At 43.2% G+C, this 19,413-nt stretch overlaps 1 protein-coding gene across 1 annotated transcript in view; it reads left to right on the top strand.

Moving 5' to 3' along the window:
• Positions 1-259: 259 nt before the first annotated feature.
• Positions 260-19,413, top strand: part of PVALB (parvalbumin) — a 49,377-nt gene continuing 30,223 nt past the window's right edge. Inside the window, exons 1-2 of the mRNA XM_030210070.1 lie at positions 260-368; positions 14,706-14,773. Coding sequence (XP_030065930.1) covers positions 14,713-14,773 — 61 coding nt within the window. The 5' untranslated portion in view covers positions 260-368; positions 14,706-14,712. The remainder of the gene's footprint in view (positions 369-14,705; positions 14,774-19,413) is intronic.

Here is a 19,413-nt window from a genome sequence, read left to right as displayed (position 1 = left end):
TCCAACAACTTGAACCTTTCTCCTCCTATCTGTGTCTAAGGAGCTACAGTGAAAGCTGAGATGCTCAGGAATTCCTCGACCCCAGTCTGCCTGTGTAACAAGTTCTAAGGGCTGTTGGTATGTTTTCCTTGCCAGGAGTATTAATAGTGCTATTTCATTAGTTTGGGGATGGTATATGTGATACAGCTTCATCATCTGTGAGTATGAGAATACTGCTGAAGAAGGGGGTGGAGATGTCTATCACTTTCCTAAAATAGAGGAGCCTAAGAGAATATATAAGTGGAGATCCCTCAGAGGATTCTTACCTCTTGCTTTATGACCAACTCGTGAACTAACAGCCTTTCCAGTGCGCTCCATCCTCATAAACGGTGAGTACCACATGTCACATGGCTTAAGGCTGCCCAATTGAAAAAAAAAAGTTAGATATGTTAAGGAATTTGAAAAAAAATCCACAAATATTCTTGCATGAAGACAGTGATGCAAAGAAAGGAGACAACTTGAAAGACATGGAGAAATAAATTAAGAGATTAAATAGCAGAAGAGAAGAAGCACAAAAAAAGAAAGAGAGAGAGAGAGAGAGAGCAGTTCAGCTCCTGCAGAGGAATGAAAAAAAAAAGGCATACAAACAGCAAAAAAAGGAAGATGTTGAAAACCATAACATAGTAGATGACGGGCAGATAAAGACCTGTATGGCCCATCCAGTCTGCCCAAGATAAACTCATATGTGCTACTTTATATTTATACCTGACCTTGATTTATCCTTGCCATTTTTGGGGTATAGACCGTAGAGGTCTGCCTAGCACTTGCCCCGCCTCCCAACCACTGGTACTGCCACCCAATCTCCGCTAAGAAATTAAAGGAAAATTGTGAAACAGGGAAGGGGATAGAGAGAGAAGTCAAGGACACTGATAACATAGAAATGAGGAAGAGAAACAAACGAGAGTGAGAAACTGAAGGTAAAAATAGAAATACAAGAGAAAACAAAATAGGAAATGGAAAGTGAAAAAAATAAATTGGTTTAGCAATATAACTAGAAGTGCAAAGCAAACTTAAGCCCCCTCCTAATTTTGTACTTAGAGCATTTCCTATTGAATAGAGTCCTCAGAAATATCAGAAGTAACAATAATATAGAAGATGAGAATACAACTGATAAGCTTAGATTTACTCTAGAAAAGAAAATGGTTTTTTATCAGATGGATTCCCTCTCCTCATCATCTCCAGCAAATCTCAGGGATGGATTCAGCAACGCTATATTCCAGGGCAATATTTGCTCTAGATCTGATTTATTAATGAAAACAAAAAAAAATTAATCAGCTTCAATAAAACAAACATTCAGTTTTTATGTTGGAATCAGGCAGATTCATCAGTTTCTCTGGGTCTATGGGCATTCTCATAGAGAAACAGAGGTCAACCAGATAATCAATGGAGGTATTACCCAAGAAAATTAGTTTTTTCTTCTACAAGACGGCAAAGCATAGAGCATAGGCTGCATCTCTTAGCACTTGCTGGTACATTCCCACTCATCATAGAAATAGAGTTTGATTTCAAGGCCTTGGTTTGCAGCTCTCAATTCCTAGGCATTCAAATTGCTTCTTATGATACCGGTTCCCTGTTACTTCACTAGATGGTTAGGAAGTTGAAATTGTGAATTTGGTCATGGTTTAAACCAGTGTTTCCCAAGTTGGTCCTGGAGTACCTCCATGCCAGTCAGGTTTTCAGGATATCCACAATGAATACGAATGAAAGAGATTTGCATATAATGGAGGCAGTGTATGCAAATTAATTTCATGCACATTCATTGTGGATATCCTGAAAACCTGGCAAGGGGGTACTTCAGGACTGACTTGGGGAAAAATGGTTTACGCTCCAACAGGTGTGTTAGAAAATAAACTAATTGGAAGTGCTTAGCTGGATTGTAATACCTACTATCCAGATACATGTCGCTGGCAAGGGCTGTATGATTATTTTAAGCAGCACTAGTCACATAGTGCCACTGAAAATCATTACTGACTACCCTGAGACTAGCCAAACAATACCAGGGTAGTACATGGGAGAGCATGTGTGAAACTGGCAGTTACTAGAATTTTCATTTGCCACCACAACCGCAGCAGCACAATATCAGGCTGTAAGATCTTTCTCTTTCCCTTAAGATTTCACTACACAGACTTGTTTCTCTCAGGAGCGATTTCTCCAGATGGGGTAGTTTTGTGCATATGTGCATTAGCCAGGGTATATGGAGTATGATCTCAGTCTCTCAAATTTACTGCTAACACTTGCTATAGAACTTGCATTGTGCCAAAGACAGCTTCCCTCTGGAGTTTGTAAGATGTGACATGTACAGACAACTTATCCAGATGTGTTTGGAAATTCTTTTTCATCATCCAGATGTGGGCATTGAACTGATTATCCCAAAGCTTGTACTGATCATCCCACAGTTGCCTCCCACACAGAGGTAACCCAGAAGCTGAATAGGCATTTGTATAAATCATTACACACTTTTATACATAAGGATGACATATGGAAAGTAAGTTTTAGTGATAATCTACTTTCCAGTGGACAGACCACTTCATAATTAATACCTAAGTTGACAAGTCACTGAAAAGAAGCAAAGGGTAGAATCAGGATGGAACTGGAACTTCCTCTCTAAAGATTTTTTTTTAAATGTTTTGAGGTAAGGTAGCAAGTGGAGGAGTCTTGCACTGTTGCTTCTCTTCTATAGCTATTCAGTAAAATACTGAAGCACACAATTGTTTTGGTTTGAGTTACATATGTGACTAATTAGTGTTTCTGTAACTGTGGAAATATGGGTAGATAACTACTCTCTCTCTCTCTTTGATTTTATGCTTTTATTTCTTATAAGCTTTATATAAAAATCGATGTTAAAGATAAAAAAAGAAAATTACAAAGAGTACAATGGGCCAATAATAGGACACGGAAAGATGGTTGAATTAGGCCAAGCCTGAAACATGCAAGCAGCCATTTTGAATGTTGAGATTTCAGACTTGAAAATTGTCATTTCATTCACCTCTCATGTGGTGAGTTCCCGCATCCAATTTGCACAAACACAGTGGTTAAGGCGTTGCGAGAGCTCCTAGGTATATAGTCACTTTAAACAGTTTCTGTAATAACCAGAAGTTTTTTTCACTGTCTTAACCATTTCATTTGTGAGTTAGATGTACAATAATAAGAACTGGATCTTTGATGGTGATGATGCTACTGACCTCACTTTTCAGATTTTTGCTAAATTCAAACATCATACTTGTTATAGATACCCTTCATTTACTAGTACTGTCAGCCTCTCCCTTGAGAACTATGACCATTAAAAGACTGGAATTAAAAAAAAAAGATTTTCACCCATTGCATGACAGTAGTTATCAGCCTGGTGTGATGGGAGTCACTTTAGGGATGATTCATGTCAGCTATATCTGCACACTTTGCTTAAGTATCTGATGTGCCTGTGGGGTCTTGGGTTACTCATGGGGTTGCCAGAAGATATGTTCTCTGAGCCTTGCTCTGTCAGCGAGTTGCTGCTGGATAGAAACATTTGGCAGCAGTGAGTAGAATAGCTGCCCAGATTATAGAAAGAACTGTATCTGAGATCTTTATAAATTCTTAAAATGAAAGAGACAGACAGGGGAAAAAGGGAAACAGAGAAAGAAAAATAAAGGGAAAACAGAAAAAAATAGGAGCAAAGGGAGAGGAAGAGAAAGAGAGGGAAAACAACATGAAAAAGAAGAAATTCAAGAAATAGAAACAGGAAAAGAACAGAGAAATTCAAAGAGAGAACAAATGAAATGTAGAAAGAGAGAGCATAAGAGAAAAATGAAGTTACAGATGGGTGCCTCTGGTTCATTCAAAGTCCAACAGCGTCAGGCAGGAAAATGGAAGTCGTTGAGTTCTAGATTCCTATGTGCCATAATCATGACACCAGCCCAGTTACACAATGGAAGAAACAGAATATACTGCATGGAGCTTGAAGAATTTACATTCTGCACTGATCAGATAAAGGAAGCACACCTCTCAGAAATGATTAGAAATATATATTAAGCTACAAAAAGGTTGAGTGTTTCATATGAAGAGAAAGGCAGGTAAACCACCCCACCCTACCTCCTTACATTCTATCTCAATGCTAACACAGAGCCATCTCTTAGATAATCAAGAGTCGCCTTGCACCTTCTAGAAGTGTCAATAGTCAGTTGAGTAGGAAGAACACCTGAGGTGAGATTCTTGATTAGCCCCAAAGCACCTAACAGAAGGTTGGTCTCTCAAGACTTTGAGGATTCTGTTGAAAGAAAGATGCTCAGCCCTTCAAGGTACTGAAGGCAGTGAAAGATTATGGGAAGCTTATTTTTTAAACATGGCTGATCATCAAAGGGACAAAGAGAGAGAAACTGCAACATATCTCATTTCTTAAAGCTGGCTCAACTGTGTTGCAGGCCACAAAAGAGGTGAAGAAGGGATTTATGTGAAGGCATATTTTCAAAGCACTTAGACTTACAAAGTTACTTGGAGGGGCATTTTCGATATGAAATCTAAGTCCGATTTAGGACATTTTGCAAAAAAAGGTCCAAAATTTGAATAGGAAAGAAGGTCATTTTCAAAAAAGAAAAATGTCCGTTTCCCCCCCCCCCCCCCCCCCCCAAAATACTGTTTTGAACAAGGCGTTGTAATTTGGATATTTTGTTTTTTTTGTCCATTTTCAAAATAAAAAAAACCCGTCCAAATACAAAATGCACAAAATCAAATCATTGGGATGTCGGAGGAGCCAGCATTTTCAGTAGGCTGGTCCCCCTGACATCCCAGGAAAACAATAGGGCACCATAGGAGGCACAGCAGTGGACTTCATAAACTGTTCCCAGGTACACATCTCCCTTATTTTGTCTGCGGAGCCCCCCCCCCCAAAAAAAAAACCCACTACCCTCAAATGTACACCACTACCAGAGCCCTTACGGGTGAAGGGGACACCTATATGTGGGTACAGTGGGTTTCTGGTGAGTTTTGGAGGGCTCACAGTTTCCTCCACAAGTGTAACAGGTAGGGGGAGGTATGGGCCTGGGTCCACCTGTCTACAGTGAACTCCACCCACCATTAGACTACTGCATACTACTACTACTTAACATTTCTAAAGCGCTACTAGGGTTACGCAGCGCTGTACAATTTAACATAGAAGGACGGTCCCTGCTCAAAGAGCTTACAATCTAAGAGACAAGTGAACGGTCAGTCCGATAGGGGCGGTCAAATTGGGGCAGTCTGGATTTACTGAACGGTAAGAGTAAGGTGCCAAATGCAGCATTGAAGAGGTGGGTTTTAAGCAAAGACTTGAAGATGGGCAGGGAGGGGGCTTGGCGTAAGGGCTCAGGAAGGTTGTTCCAAGCAAAGGGTGAGGCGAGGCAGAATGAGTGGAGCTTGGAGTTGGCGGTGGTGGAGAAGGGTACAGAGAGGAGGGATTTGTCCTGTGAACGGAGGTTACGGGCGGGAACGTAAAGGGAGATGAGGGTTCTAATGTTCTAATGCATACTGTTCTAATGGACCTTAGTATAACATCTGAGGCTGGCAAGTAATGTTTTGAAATACATTTTAGGGGATAGGAGGGGGTTAGTGACCACTGGGGGAGTAAGGGGAGGTCATTCCTGATTCCTACCAGTGGTCATTTAGGGCACCTTTTTGTGCCTTGTTTGTTAGAAAAACAGGTTTTGCTCAAAACGTCTTAGTTTTAGTCCTGGATGGTTTTGTTCCATTATGGCTGAAAAACATCCAAGTGTTAGGAATGCCCAGATCCCGCCCTTAACATGCCCTGATACACCCCCTTGTGATTTGAATGCAATTCTGATGGACTTCATAGAAAAACGTCTTAAAATTGGTTTTGAAAATACCAATTTGGACATTTTTGTGAGAAAAACGTCCAAATGCAGATTTATGCCACTTTTCGGACGTTTTTCTCTTTTAAAAATGAGCTCCATAGTAACTTATGGAACTTTCCAGTCTAAGTGCTTTGAAAATGAGCTACATAGAGGGGCATAATCGAACGGGGTGCCCAAGTTTTCCTGAGGACATCCTCACAGGACGTCCCCGTGAAGGGGCAGAGAAACCCATATTATCAAAACAAGATGGGCATCCATCTTTCGTTTCGATAATACGGTCAGGGACACCCAAATCTCAACATTTAGGTCGACCTTAGAGATGGTCGTCCTCAGAAATTGTCATCCCCGGTTTTCAGCAATGATGGAAACCAAGGACGCCCATCTCAGAAACGACCAAATCCAAGCCATTTGATCGTGGGAGGAACTAGCATTCGTAGTGCACTGGTCCCCCTCACATGCCAGGACACCAACTGGGCACCCTAGGGGGCACTGAAGTGGACTTCATAAATTGCTGCCAGGTACATAGCTCCCCTACCTTGGGTGCTAAGCCCCCCAAAACCCACTCCCCACAACTGTACAACACTACCATAGCCCTAAGGGGTGAAGGGGGGCACCTACATGTGGGTACAGTGGGTTTGTGGTGGGTTTTGAAGGGCTCACATTTAGCACCACAAGTGTAACAGGTAGGGGGGGATGGGCCTGGGTCCGCCTGCCTGAAGTGCACTGCACCCACTAAAACTGCTCCAGGGACCTGCATACTGCTGTCAGGGAGCTGAGTATGGCATTTGGGGTTGGCATAGAGGTTTTGTTTAGGGTGGGAGGGGGTTAGTGACCACTGGGGAGTAAGGGGAGGTCATCCCTGATTCCATCCGGTGGTCATCTGGTCAGTTCGGGTACCTTTTTGAGGCTTGGTCGCAAGAAAAAATGGACCAAGTCGGCCAAGTGCTCGTCAGGGACACCCTTCTTTTTCCACTATTGGCCAAGGATGCCCATGTGTTAAACACGCCCCAGTCCCGCCTTCGCTATGCTTCCGACACGCCCCCGTGAACATTGGTCATCCCCGCAATGGAAAGCAGTTGAGGACACCCAAAATCGGCTTTCGATTATGCCAATTTGGGCGACCCCGGGAGAAGGATGCCCATCTCCCGATTTGTGTCAAAAGATGGGCACCATTCTCTTTCGAAAATAAGCCTGATAGTGTCCAAAGCTCATGTTAGTGTCCAAAGCTCAGGTTCAGGACAAATATATTCCACGTATTAGAAAAAAGGGAAAAAAGACTAAACGTCAGCCGGCGTGGCTAAACAGTAAGATAAAGGAAGTCATTAGAGCCAAAAAACAATCCTTCAGAAAGTGGAGAAGAGAACCAACTGAAAGTAACAGGATAGATCATAAGGAATGCCAAGCCAAATGCAAAGCGGAGATAAGGAGGGCAAAAAAGGACTTTGAGAAGAAATTAGCGTTGGAAGCAAAAATACATAGTAAAAATTTTTTTAGATACATTAAAAGCAGGAAACCGGCCAAAGAGTCGGTTGGGCCACTGGACGAAAATGGTGTTAAAGGGGCGATCAGGGAGGACAAAGCCGTAGCGGAGAAATTAAATGAATTCTTTGCTTCGGTCTTCACCGAGGAGGATTTGGGGGGGACACCGGTGCCGGAAAGAATATTTGAAGCGGGGGAGTCGGAGAAACTAAACGAATTCTCTGTAACCTTGGAGGATGTAATGGGTCAGTTCAGCAAGCTGAAGAGTAGTAAATCACCGGGACCTGATGGTATTCATCCCAGAGTATTAATAGAACTAAAAAATGAACTTGCGGAGCTACTGTTAGAAATATGCAATCTGTCCCTAAAATCGAGTGTAGTACCGGAAGACTGGAGGGTAGCCAATGTTACTCCGATTTTTAAGAAGGGTTCCAGAGGAGATCAGGGAAATTATAGACCGGTGAGTCTGACGTCGGTGCCGGGCAAGATGGTGGAGGCTATTATTAAGAATAAAATTGCAGAGCATATACAAAAACATGGACTGATGAGACAAAGTCAGCACGGATTTAGTGAAGGGAAGTCTTGCCTCACCAATCTAATGCATTTTTTTGAGGGGGTAAGCAAACATGTGGACAATGGGGAGCCGGTTGATATTGTATATCTGGATTTTCAGAAGGCGTTTGACAAAGTGCCGCACGAAAGACTCCTGAAGAAATTGCAGAGTCATGGAATCGGAGGTAGGGTATTATTATGGATTAAGAACTGGTTGAAAGATAGGAAGCAGAGAGTAGGATTGCGTGGACAGTATTCTCAGTGGAGGAGGGTAGTTAGTGGGGTCCCGCAGGGGTCTGTGCTGGGTCCGTTGCTTTTTAATGTATTTATAAATGACCTAGAGATGGGAATAACTAGTGAGGTAATTAAATTCGCCGATGACACAAAATTATTCAGGGTCGTCAAGTCGCAGGAGGAATGTGAACGATTACAGGAGGACCTTGCGAGACTGGGAGATTGGGCGTGCAAGTGGCAGATGAAGTTCAATGTTGACAAGTGCAAAGTGATGCATGTGGGTAAGAGGAACCCGAATTATAGCTATGTCTTGCAAGGTTCCGCGTTAGGAGTTACGGATCAAGAAAGGGATCTGGGTGTCGTCGTCGATGATACGCTGAAACCTTCTGCTCAGTGTGCTGCTGCGGCTAGGAAAGCGAATAGAATGTTGGGTGTTATTAGGAAGGGTATGGAGTCCAGGTGTGCGGATGTTATAATGCCGTTGTATCGCTCCATGGTGCGACCGCACCTGGAGTATTGTGTTCAGTACTGGTCTCCGTATCTCAAAAAAGATATAGTAGAATTGGAAAAGGTACAGCGAAGGGCGACGAAAATGATAGTGGGGATGGGACGACTTTCCTATGAAGAGAGGCTGAGAAGGCTAGGGCTTTTTAGCTTGGAGAAGAGACGGCTGAGGGGAGATATGATAGAAGTGTATAAAATAATGAGTGGAATGGATCGGGTGGATGTGAAGCGACTGTTCACGCTATCCAAAAATACTAGGACTAGAGGGCATGAGTTGAAGCTACAGTGTGGTAAATTTAAAACGAATCGGAGAAAATTTTTCTTCACCCAACGTGTAATTAGACTCTGGAATTCGTTGCCGGAGAACGTGGTACGGGCGGTTAGCTTGACGGAGTTTAAAAAGGGGTTAGATAGATTCCTAAAGGACAAGTCCATAGACCGCTATTAAATGGACTTGGAAAAATTCCGCATTTTAGGTATAACTTGTCTGGAATGTTTTTACGTTTGGGGAGCGTGCCAGGTGCCCTTGACCTGGATTGGCCACTGTCGGTGACAGGATGCTGGGCTAGATGGACCTTTGGTCTTTCCCAGTATGGCACTACTTATGTACTTATATATATTCTGTATAATTTTCATGATAGCCTACAAAGGGTATCTCAACCTGCAAGTAAGAATGCAGCAATGATCTTACTTCTCAGGTTTCCATACAGTCGAGGTAGTGCATGTAAATTTATCTCTTGCATATTCATTGTGGGTATCCTAAAAAACCTGACTGGCCAGATGTGTCCCGAGGATTAAGTTGAGAACCCTTGTGTTAAAGTAGCTAACAGATATTAGTTACATATGCAGCAGAGGAGAGGAACGAGTGACTTACGGTGGTCTATGAGCACAAGATTGAGGAGACGCTGCACTCTGAGAACTTAACTGTGTTAAAGGTTCCACTCCCACTTCAGTTCCTACCCCTGTACATAAGTACATAAGTAATGCCACACTGGGAAAAGACCAAGGGTCCATCAAGCCCAGCATCCTGTCCACGACAGCGGCCAATCCAGGCCAAGGGCACCTGGCAAGCTTCCCAAACGTACAAACATTCTATACATGTTATTCCTGGAATTGTGGATTTTTCCCAAGTCCACTTAGTAGTGGTTTATGGACTTGTCCTTTAGGAAACCGTCTAACCCCTTTTTAAACTCTGCCAGGCTAACTGCCTTCACCACGTTTTCCAGCAATAAATTCCAGAGTTTAATCATGCGTTGGGTGAAGAAAATTTTTCTCCAATTTGTTTTAAATTTACTACACTGTAGTTTCATCACATGCCCCTTAGTCCTAGTATTTTTGGAAAGTGTGAACAGATGCTTCACATCCACCTGTTCCACTCCACTCATTATTTTATATACCTCTATCATGTCTCCCCTCAGCCGTCTCTTCTCCAAGCTGAAACATAGTAAACATAGTAGATGATGGCAGAAAAAGACCTGCACGGTCCATCCAGTCTGCCCAAGAAGATAAATTCATATGTGCTACTTTTTTATTTGTACTGTCCTCTTCAGTGCACAGACCGTATAAGTCTGGCCAGCCCTATCCCCGCCTCCCAACCACCAGCTCTGGCACAGACTCTATAAGTCTGCCCAGCACTATCCCCGCCTCCCAACTACCAGTCCCGCCTCCCACCACCAGCTCTGGCACAGACCGTATAAGTCTGCCCAGCACTATCCCTGCCTCCCAACCACCAGCCCCGGCACAGACCGTATAAGTCTGCCCAGCACTAGAAGCCCTAGCCTCCTTAGTCTTTCTTCATAGAGAAGTCGTCCCATCCCCGCTATCATTTTAGTCGCCCTTCGCTGCACCCTTTCCAATTCTAATATATCTTTCTTGAGATGCAGCGACCAGAATTGAACACAATACTCAAGGTGCGGTCGCACCACAGAGCGATATAATGGCATTATAACATCCTCACACCTGTTTTCCATACCTTTCCTAATAATACCCAACATTCTATTCGCTTTCCTAGCCGCAGCAGCACACTGAGCAGAAGGTTTCAGTGTATTATCGACGACAACACCCAGATCCCTTTCTTGGTCCGTAACTCCTAACGTGGAACCTTGCATGGCGTAGCTATAATTCGGGTTCTTTTTTCCCACATGCATCACCTTGCACTTGCTCACATTAAGCCATTTAGCCGCCCAGTCTCGTAAGGTCCTTCTGTAATTTTTCACAATCCTTTCGCGAGTTAATGACTTTGAATAACGTTGTGTCATCAGCAAATTTAATTACCTCGTTAGTTACTCCCGTCTCTAAATTATTTATAAATATATTAAAAAGCAGCAGTCCTAGCACAGACCCCTGAGGAATCCCACTAACTACCCTTCTCCATTGTGAATACTGCCCATTTAACCCCACTCTCTGTTTCCTATCCTTCAACCAGTTTTAATCCACAATAGGACATTTCCTCCTATCCCATGACCCTCCAATTTCCTCTGTAGCCTTTCATGAGGTACCTTGTCAAACGCCTTTTGAAAATCCAGATACACAATATCAACTGGCTCCCCTTTGTCCACACGTTTGTTTACTCCTTCAAAGAATTGATGTAAATTGGTCAGGCAAGATTTCCCCACACAAAAGCCGTGCTGACTTGGTCTCAGTAATCCATGCCCTTGGATGTGCTCTGTAATTTTGTTTTTGATAATAGCCTCTACCATTTTCCCCGGCACTGACGTCAGACTCACCGGTCTATAATTTCCTGGATCTCCCCTGGAACCTTTTTTAAAAATGGGCGTTACATTGGCCACCCTCCAATCTTCCGGTACCACGTTCGATTTTAAGGATAAATTGCATATCACTAACAGTAGCTCTGCAAGCTCATTTTTCAGTTCTATCAGTACTCTAGGATGAATACCATCCGGTCCAGGAGATTTGCTACTCTTCAGTTTGCTGAACTGCCCCATTATGTCCTCCAGGTTTACTGTGAAGTCAGTAAGTTTCTCTAACTCCGCTTGAAATACCATTTCCGACACCGGTATCCCACCCAAATCTTCTTCGGTGAAGACCGAAGCAAAGAATTAATTCAATCTCTCCGCTATGTCTTTATCTTTCTTGATCGCCCCTTTTACCCCCTCGGTCATCCAGCGGCCCAACCGATTCTTTTGCCGGCTTTCTGCTTTTAATATACCGAAAAAAAATTTGCTATGTTTTTTGCCTCTAATGCTATCTTTTCTTCATAATCCCTCTTGGCCTTCTTTATCTGTGCCTTGCATTTGCTTTGACACTCCTTATGCTGCTTCTTGTTATTTTCAGACGGTTCCTTCTTCCATTTTCTGCAGGTTTCTGTTCTACTAAGGTAATTTTAAAATACATTTCCATGGGTAAAACTGTTTTGCCTGCAGAAATAGGTTTTTCTAAGAGTTCCCTCAGGATATGCAGGTAAATTTATGCGTGTGCAGCCTGTATGACATACAGTATACACACAAACCAGGACTTGTAGCCACCAGGGACAAGGGTTAAGGCTGCATAATTCTTTTCTTCCTCATTCTTTTTTCTCTCAAGCAATCAACAAGACAAAGCAAGACCTAAAGCCTGCTTATCCCCTGTGGCTTATAAGGCATCCCCATCCATGCAAGGTCTGAAATGACGTCATAATCACAACTAGCTTTATACAAACTACTTAAAGACAGTCAGAAGATCGAGCTGCAAACATCTCTGCAGACCACTCCAGGTCAAATTATAGTGTTCCATTCCACATTTTCATTGAGCCCCTGAGGGTTCACTGTCTGTAAAGTAAAGATCCACCACTGCTCACCTCTGGCTAATGCAGTAGCCCGATCCATGCTTTTCATCCAAACAGGGACATGATCAATGATAAACCAACGTAAATCTGCAAATGTCATAGTTTTTGTAGATAATCTGCTTTTATGTTCTGTTAACCTCACCTTCATGTGCCTTGTAGTACGCCCTACATAATACAAACGGCAAGGGCATTCAATAATATAGACAACAAAAGATGTAGTGCACATAGTGTTATATCTCAATTTAAATGTCCGTGACGTTTTTTGATGAGTCCACTGTGTCATACTGTAGGTTTGACTGCAGAATTGGCAAGTGCCACAAGGTTGATGTATGCCATCTTCTCTACTTTGATTGTTATATCCAGTAGAAGTTTGCACCAACCGGTCCCTGAGGTTCTGCCCCCGCGTATACGCAATACAAGGCTGCTCTGAAAAAATAGTGTGGAAAGTTAAAACCTGCCAGTGTCTATTAATAATTTGGGCAATTTGGGGGGCCATGGTAGAGAAACCTAGCACGCACACCATCCTATTTAATGATTCCTTAGGCTTATCTGTCAGTAATAGCGACCTTTGCGCGAACCATGCTTGTTTGTACGATTGTCGAATACAATTCTCAGGGTACCCGCGTATCCGTAATTTATCCATTAATAAGGCAGCTTGTTGTTTAAAAGATATGTCAGTGGTACAGATTCTCCGTAATCTTAAAAACTGTCCCACCGGTAATGACCACTTTAGCCTATGAGGATGGTGACTGCTGAACTGCAATAAAGTGTTTCTGTCCGTAGGCTTATGATGGACTGTGGTATATAAACTGCCATTATTTTTATAAATTTCCGTGTCCAGAAATACAGCATGTTGGCTATTTTTGTTCATGGTGAATTTCAAATGAACATCTCTGCTGTTCAGCCAATCAAAAAACTGATATAAATGATTTTCTGTAGATGACCAAATGAAAAAAATGTCATCTATAAATCTACCCCAATATTTGATGTGGGTAATCCACTGAGAATTGTATAAGTTCATTTCCTCGAAATTACTGACATATAGGTTAGCGATGCTAGGAGCTGCTGCTGTACCCATGGCCACTCCAGTAATTTGCAAAATTTGAGAGAAAAAAGAATGAGGAAGAAAAGAATTATGCAGCCTTAACCCTTGTCCCTGAGGAAAGTGATTGAAACCCCGTGGAGTCGGGCGGTTTCAGGGGAAGGCAATTGATGAATGTTTCAGCAGGGCAAGATAGTTCTGCCAGGGAGGCAAGAATTTGTTAAGATAAGTGCACAGTTTTCACCTAGTATATACATTTTTAAAAGTGATAAGCGATTTTATAGCACTGAGGTGATTGGGAAGCATGAAAAAATGAGCATATGTTGCTCCTCCCAAAAAATTTGTTAGAGTTACCCGATGAAAGAAGTGCTATGCCACCTTGTAGCAGCATTATTGACTGCAGTAATAGTGGTAAATATCTGAGGGTACTCTACATACATAAAAAATTTCTATTATATTATACTGGTGTGAACTGTTTCAAGCACTCTCTTTGAGTTGGTGGCTACAAGTCCTGGTTTGTGTGTATATGTCATTGAATGTTGCCAGAGACACTGATATTGTGCAGCCTGTATGGCAGACAGAACAGAGGTGCTCCCTGTGCAGGGCTGGGAAGAGATTAATGTTGATCGGTATACTTTATAAAATGTGTATGCATGTAAATTCAACCAAGAATGTTGTACCTGCCAATCAGCAGAAGGTATTGGTGCATAAATTTTGGGGGGTAGTTTTCAGAGCAGATGTTAGCACATATTTTCATTCTGAAAATATGCCGTTACCCACGCATGTACTATTGAGGCATCCATGCAGTTATAAATTAACCTCTAACTCCACCTTCATCATCCCATATGATTTCATCAAGTAATAGTAACCCTGCAGCCCTCCTAAATCCTGGTCTTCCATTCGTCTCATTCCCAGTCTGTCCCAGTAAAAGCTCAGACCAAAACTCTGCATAATTGTCTGTGAGGGAGCAATAAGTAATATTTTAAGGGGAGGGGAGGGGGGGGGGGGACTCACTGGCTTTAATGAAATTTTCCTTGGTGTGGGATATTCAAGGTACATACAGTGGATTGTGGTAGGCACAGTCACAGTACCAAGGGGAGCTCTCTGGCTCAGCTCCAGCCTTATTTTGGCTGTCTGCCATCTGTGTGCACCTCACTGCAGTTAAGTCAGATGAATAAGAATGATGAGGGAAGCACTTTTCATTTTCAGCTTTCTCTTCTCTTCCTCCCTTTCTTTCCTCCTTATCCAGTTTCAAGATGTCCATGACCGACGTGCTGAATGCTGCAGATATCACCAAGGCTGCTGAAGCTTTTCACGGTGAGTGATAAAGTAGTTATTCTTGAAATTCAGATGATGTGGGGGAGTACTAAAACTATTAGGGAAACAGGGTGTCAGATGGATTGACAAAAAACCCCATAAATTACATTAATAAATAAATAGAGCCTGTCACATATGGAGCACTGAATCTTGCTGTTGCAAAAAGTTGTCTTAGGAAAGTGGAAGAAAAAAGATGCCTTGTTAATTCTGAGGGCTATATTGCTAAAAAGATGAATTGAAAGCTCTGTTGCAGGGCTTGGAATGGGGAAACACAAGAAGCCTGGTGGGAGGAGTTAGTCAGGGCAGTGGAAGACTGCTTTCCTTGGAGGAGTCAAGCAAATCAATCTGCAGGGTCTGCCCGCAGTCTTTCTAATTGTTGATACTGTGTCAGGCAAAATCTTGGTTGGACTATGGCCCCAGTGACCCATGACATTTTGCTACCTATGACGAGAGTATTGGGAAAATGCTGGACATATATCCTTTCCACTGTATTTTTACAAGGCAAAGAATTCTAGGGCAGTGATGGGGTGCACTCAGAGATTTGACTGGAATACTTATCAATCTCTAGGAAAGGAGAGTGAGAGCTAGACATTCAAGAACAGTCAATGATACAAAACTGAATGAGGGTGCCACAGAGGATACACAGCACGATATAGATGTTCTATACTAGGAAAAGTTAGCACAAGTCAGATGTATTACTTGCATGCTACCACTGTACACAATCGAACTAAAAGAGCTTAAACCAAGTAACTTTGTTAAATCCTCTAGTCTTTCTCCTCCAACACTTCCTGTCACCCACCACTGCCCTCCCATCTAAGTTCAGCAATGCTAAATCTCTGCTTTGTTATAGAGTTCAAGGATGCAGTGGTGCAGCCAAGGGTGGGCCCAGGCCCACCCAGTAGCAGCACACCTATGATGTGACTGGCAGGGATCACTTTTTTGACGTTTTTCTCTTTTGAAAATGAGCCCCTTAGTGAGTTATATGCGTAAATTCTAATTATTGCCAATTAGTGCTCATTATTGCTTGTTAAGTGCTGTTAAAAACGCTGATTGGCTTGTTAAGTTGATTAACCTGCTTATTTTCGGAGAAGGCTGGTCATCTTCCGACACAAATCGGGAGATGGCCGGCCTTCTCCTGAGGCTGGCCAAATCGGTATAATCGAAAGCCAATTTTGGCCTGCTTCAACTGCTTTCCGTCACAGGGCCAGCCAAAGTTCAAGGGGGCGTGTCGGAAGTGTACTGAAGGAGGGACGGGGACGTGGTTAAGAGATGTCCAACCTCAGCCGATAATGGAAAAAAGAAGGCTGGCTCTGACGAGCATTTGGACGACTTTACTTGGTCCCTTTTTGTTCACGACCAAGCCTCGAAAAGGTGCCCAAATTGACCAGATCACCACCGGAGGGAATTGGGGATCACCTCCCCTTATTCCCCCAGTGGTCACCAACCCCCTCCCACCAAAAAAAAATTGATAAACATTTTTTTTGCCAGCCTCAAATGTCATACCCAGCTCCATGACAGCAGTATGCGGATCCCTGGAGCAGTTTTTAGTCGGTGCAGTGCACTTCAGGCAGGCGGACCCAGGCCCATCCCATCCCCTACCTGTTACACTTGTGGTGGTAAATGGGAGCCCTCCAAAACCCACCCAAAACCCACTGTACCCACATCTAGGTGCCCCCCTTCACCCCTTAGGGCTATGGTAGGGCTATGGTAGTGTTGTACAGTTGTGGGTAGTGGGTTTTGGGGGGGGTTGGGGGGCTCAGCACCCAAGGTAAGGGAGCTATGCACCTGGGATCAATTTGTGAAGTCCACTGCAGTGCCCACTAGAGTGCCCGGTTGGTTTCCTGGCATGTGAGGGGGACCAGTGCACTACAAATGCTGGCTCCTCCCATGACCAAATGCCTTGGATTTGGCTGGATTTGAGATAGCCGGCATTAGTTTCCATTATCGGCAAAAACCAATGCCGGACATCTCTAATGCCGGCAATCTCTAAGGCCAGCCCAAATGTTCAGACCATGGCCCCGGCCATATTATCGAAACGAAAGATGGCCGGCCATCTTGTTTCGATAATACGGTCGGGTACGCCGCTTGACAGGGCCATCCCTATAGATGGCCGGCCCTGTTCGATTATGCCCCTCTAAGTTACGCACATTATTATAGAATACGCTTGGATTTCAGCGCAGAAGGTTAGGTGCGATATATAGAATCCTGGGGTGAGTGTGTAAAGTTGCATGTACAACTTATAAAATAGTGTTGGTCATGTGTGCAAACTAATCAATTATCGGCAATAATTGGTGTTGATTTGCACTAATTGTCACTAATTAGCAGCTACAAGCATAACTGCCATTAGTCAGTATTCTGTAAATTGCACACTCAAATTCTATAGTGCACAACTGCAAGGGGGTGTTGACCTGAGAGGGGCATGGACGGGTCAGAGGAGTGCCTAGCAGTAGCATGCACAATTTATAAAATACTACAATTTACGCGTCTAATGCCTACAATTAACGCATTTACGTGAGCCATTCAGCTAGCGCCTAAAGTTAAACATGCAAATGCAGACTTATGCCAGTAGTCTATAAATGCAATTGTTATTTATTTATTTTTATATGCTTATATAAATGTCCTTTTTCAAGATTAAATATCTTGATAGAGAAACAAGAAGAGGTACCAAAGAATGAGAAATACTCAAACATTTAGGTAACCACTAATCAAAGAAAACATTATATTGTAACTGGGTCGCCCATCCAGGACCCAGCCAGGCTCAACCCTGGTTAGCTGCCTCTTCCTCCACACAAATGTGGCCTTCACTCCACAGCAATCTGGCTCCTCTGAGGCTTGGCTCCAGGCCCTGTGAACTCCCAGGACTTCCTCCTCCCTCCGTTCCTTTCACAGAGGCACATTCAAAGCCCAATGTTTATAAGTAAGAGCTTTTATTTTCTTGCTTCAAATCAACAAAACACCCTTCACTCCAGGTTGTTTAGGCTAGCAGCCCAGAGCACAATTCAGGTTCAACACAGTCAAATTCAGGTTCAAAAACAGTCCATATAACTTCACTTCACTTTAGCTCAGATTACTTCACTTAGGGAACAGTACATTATCAGAGGGAAAAACCAAATAGCTTGGTAGGTTGCAGCCCAGACCTTTTTAGTATGAAACAGTTTACACAGTCTTTCTTGCACCTTCTTATAGCACGGTTACACAGCTTTATTCCCACCTGGTTCAAGCTGGGGTTTCAATTGTGCCCAGCTCTCTTTCTCTCCCACAGGCTGCACCTGTTTCCTCTTTAGTAGAGATTTCCCCCAGTGCCTCAGCCTCTCTCCTCCGGTCTTCCACCAGTCTCTCCAAGGTACAGCTAGCCACCCTCTTACAGCAGCTTTTTGGGTTTGAGCCAGGGCTCCAATCTCCATCTGTTCCTCCCCTAGTCCTTCAGTAATCTCCATTTTATCCTCCTCTTCAACTTCCCCCGCCCCCAATCTCTCCAGCTGGCCCTCATCACCTTCCTCAGAGACCATTTCCCAATCTTCTATCTCCTCCCCTAACTCTCTTGCACAGCCGGGTGGGGAAGAGAAGGATTCTGGGACTGGTAGTTCCTCCCCTTCTTCCTTAACCCAGCCAACCTCTCTGCCTCCGGTAGCCCAGCTTTCTGAATGTGGGTATTGTGCACATGAAATCTGCCCCGTTGGGATTCCCCGGGTCCCTGTACCCCCTTTCTTCGTGCCTTCCGGATCCCCTTTCACCTGCACTCTCACAATATGTTTACCCCCTCAACTTAGTCCACAAGTAAGAAAGGGGACACAGAAAAATATAAAGAATTTATTTTTACAATTAAAAAACCTTACAGAAAGTAGGTTGTTGATGTATATTTCTAAAGAGTGGAAGCTCTTGCTGGCTCAGAGGTTATGAGAGGGGACTCGCCACTCTTGGAGGTCAAAAAAGTTGACAACTTAACGTGAGCTTAAGATGGTATTTCTTACATGTATTTTTCCAGTAGACAATTGTTCAGGATCAAAAAAATATACTTTACAGATTGATATTTAATGACACACAGAGGAAATTCAACCAAAATAAAGCACCTAAATGTATCACATGAGGTCTTAATAGAAGAAACTGCTGCCTCCTCTTCTGTATCTGATGTGAAACATCTGGAAACACTTGAACCTTGCAGTTTAGAAAAGGGATCCTCAATTGCGGGGGGGGGGGGGGGGGGGGGGGGTCCTTTAGCACTCAATCTCTAGCTGGTTCTGAAACAAAATTAGCAATTAATGTAGCTGGTATAGCTCCTTCACCATTCCTTTCCAAAAGTTGAGACACATTTAAAGAGTCAGAAAAACTTTCAGAGCCAAATACTCCTTGCTGTCCTGTGTCTCTTTTTGCAAAGAATGGAGCACAATAAACTTTAGATAATGGAGGGCAAGATTGTTCTGGGATCCTTAATATCTCCACAAAATATTTCTTTAAAGTCAAAGATGCAGCTTACAGATATCATTTTAGGAAAGTTTAAAAAACGCAGGCCGATATTTGGAGCTATTTAACCAGACAAATTGTAGCTAATGGTCTATCCATGAATATTCAGCAGGAGATAGTCGGCTATCTCCCAGTGAATATTCACAGTTAGCGCATAGCGGCTAACTGGCTATTGCATG

This window comes from Microcaecilia unicolor, chromosome 1 (genome assembly GCF_901765095.1).
Source record: "Microcaecilia unicolor chromosome 1, aMicUni1.1, whole genome shotgun sequence".
Classification (NCBI taxonomy): Eukaryota; Metazoa; Chordata; class Amphibia; order Gymnophiona; family Siphonopidae; genus Microcaecilia; species Microcaecilia unicolor.
This window is presented reverse-complemented; position numbering and strand designations above follow the sequence as displayed.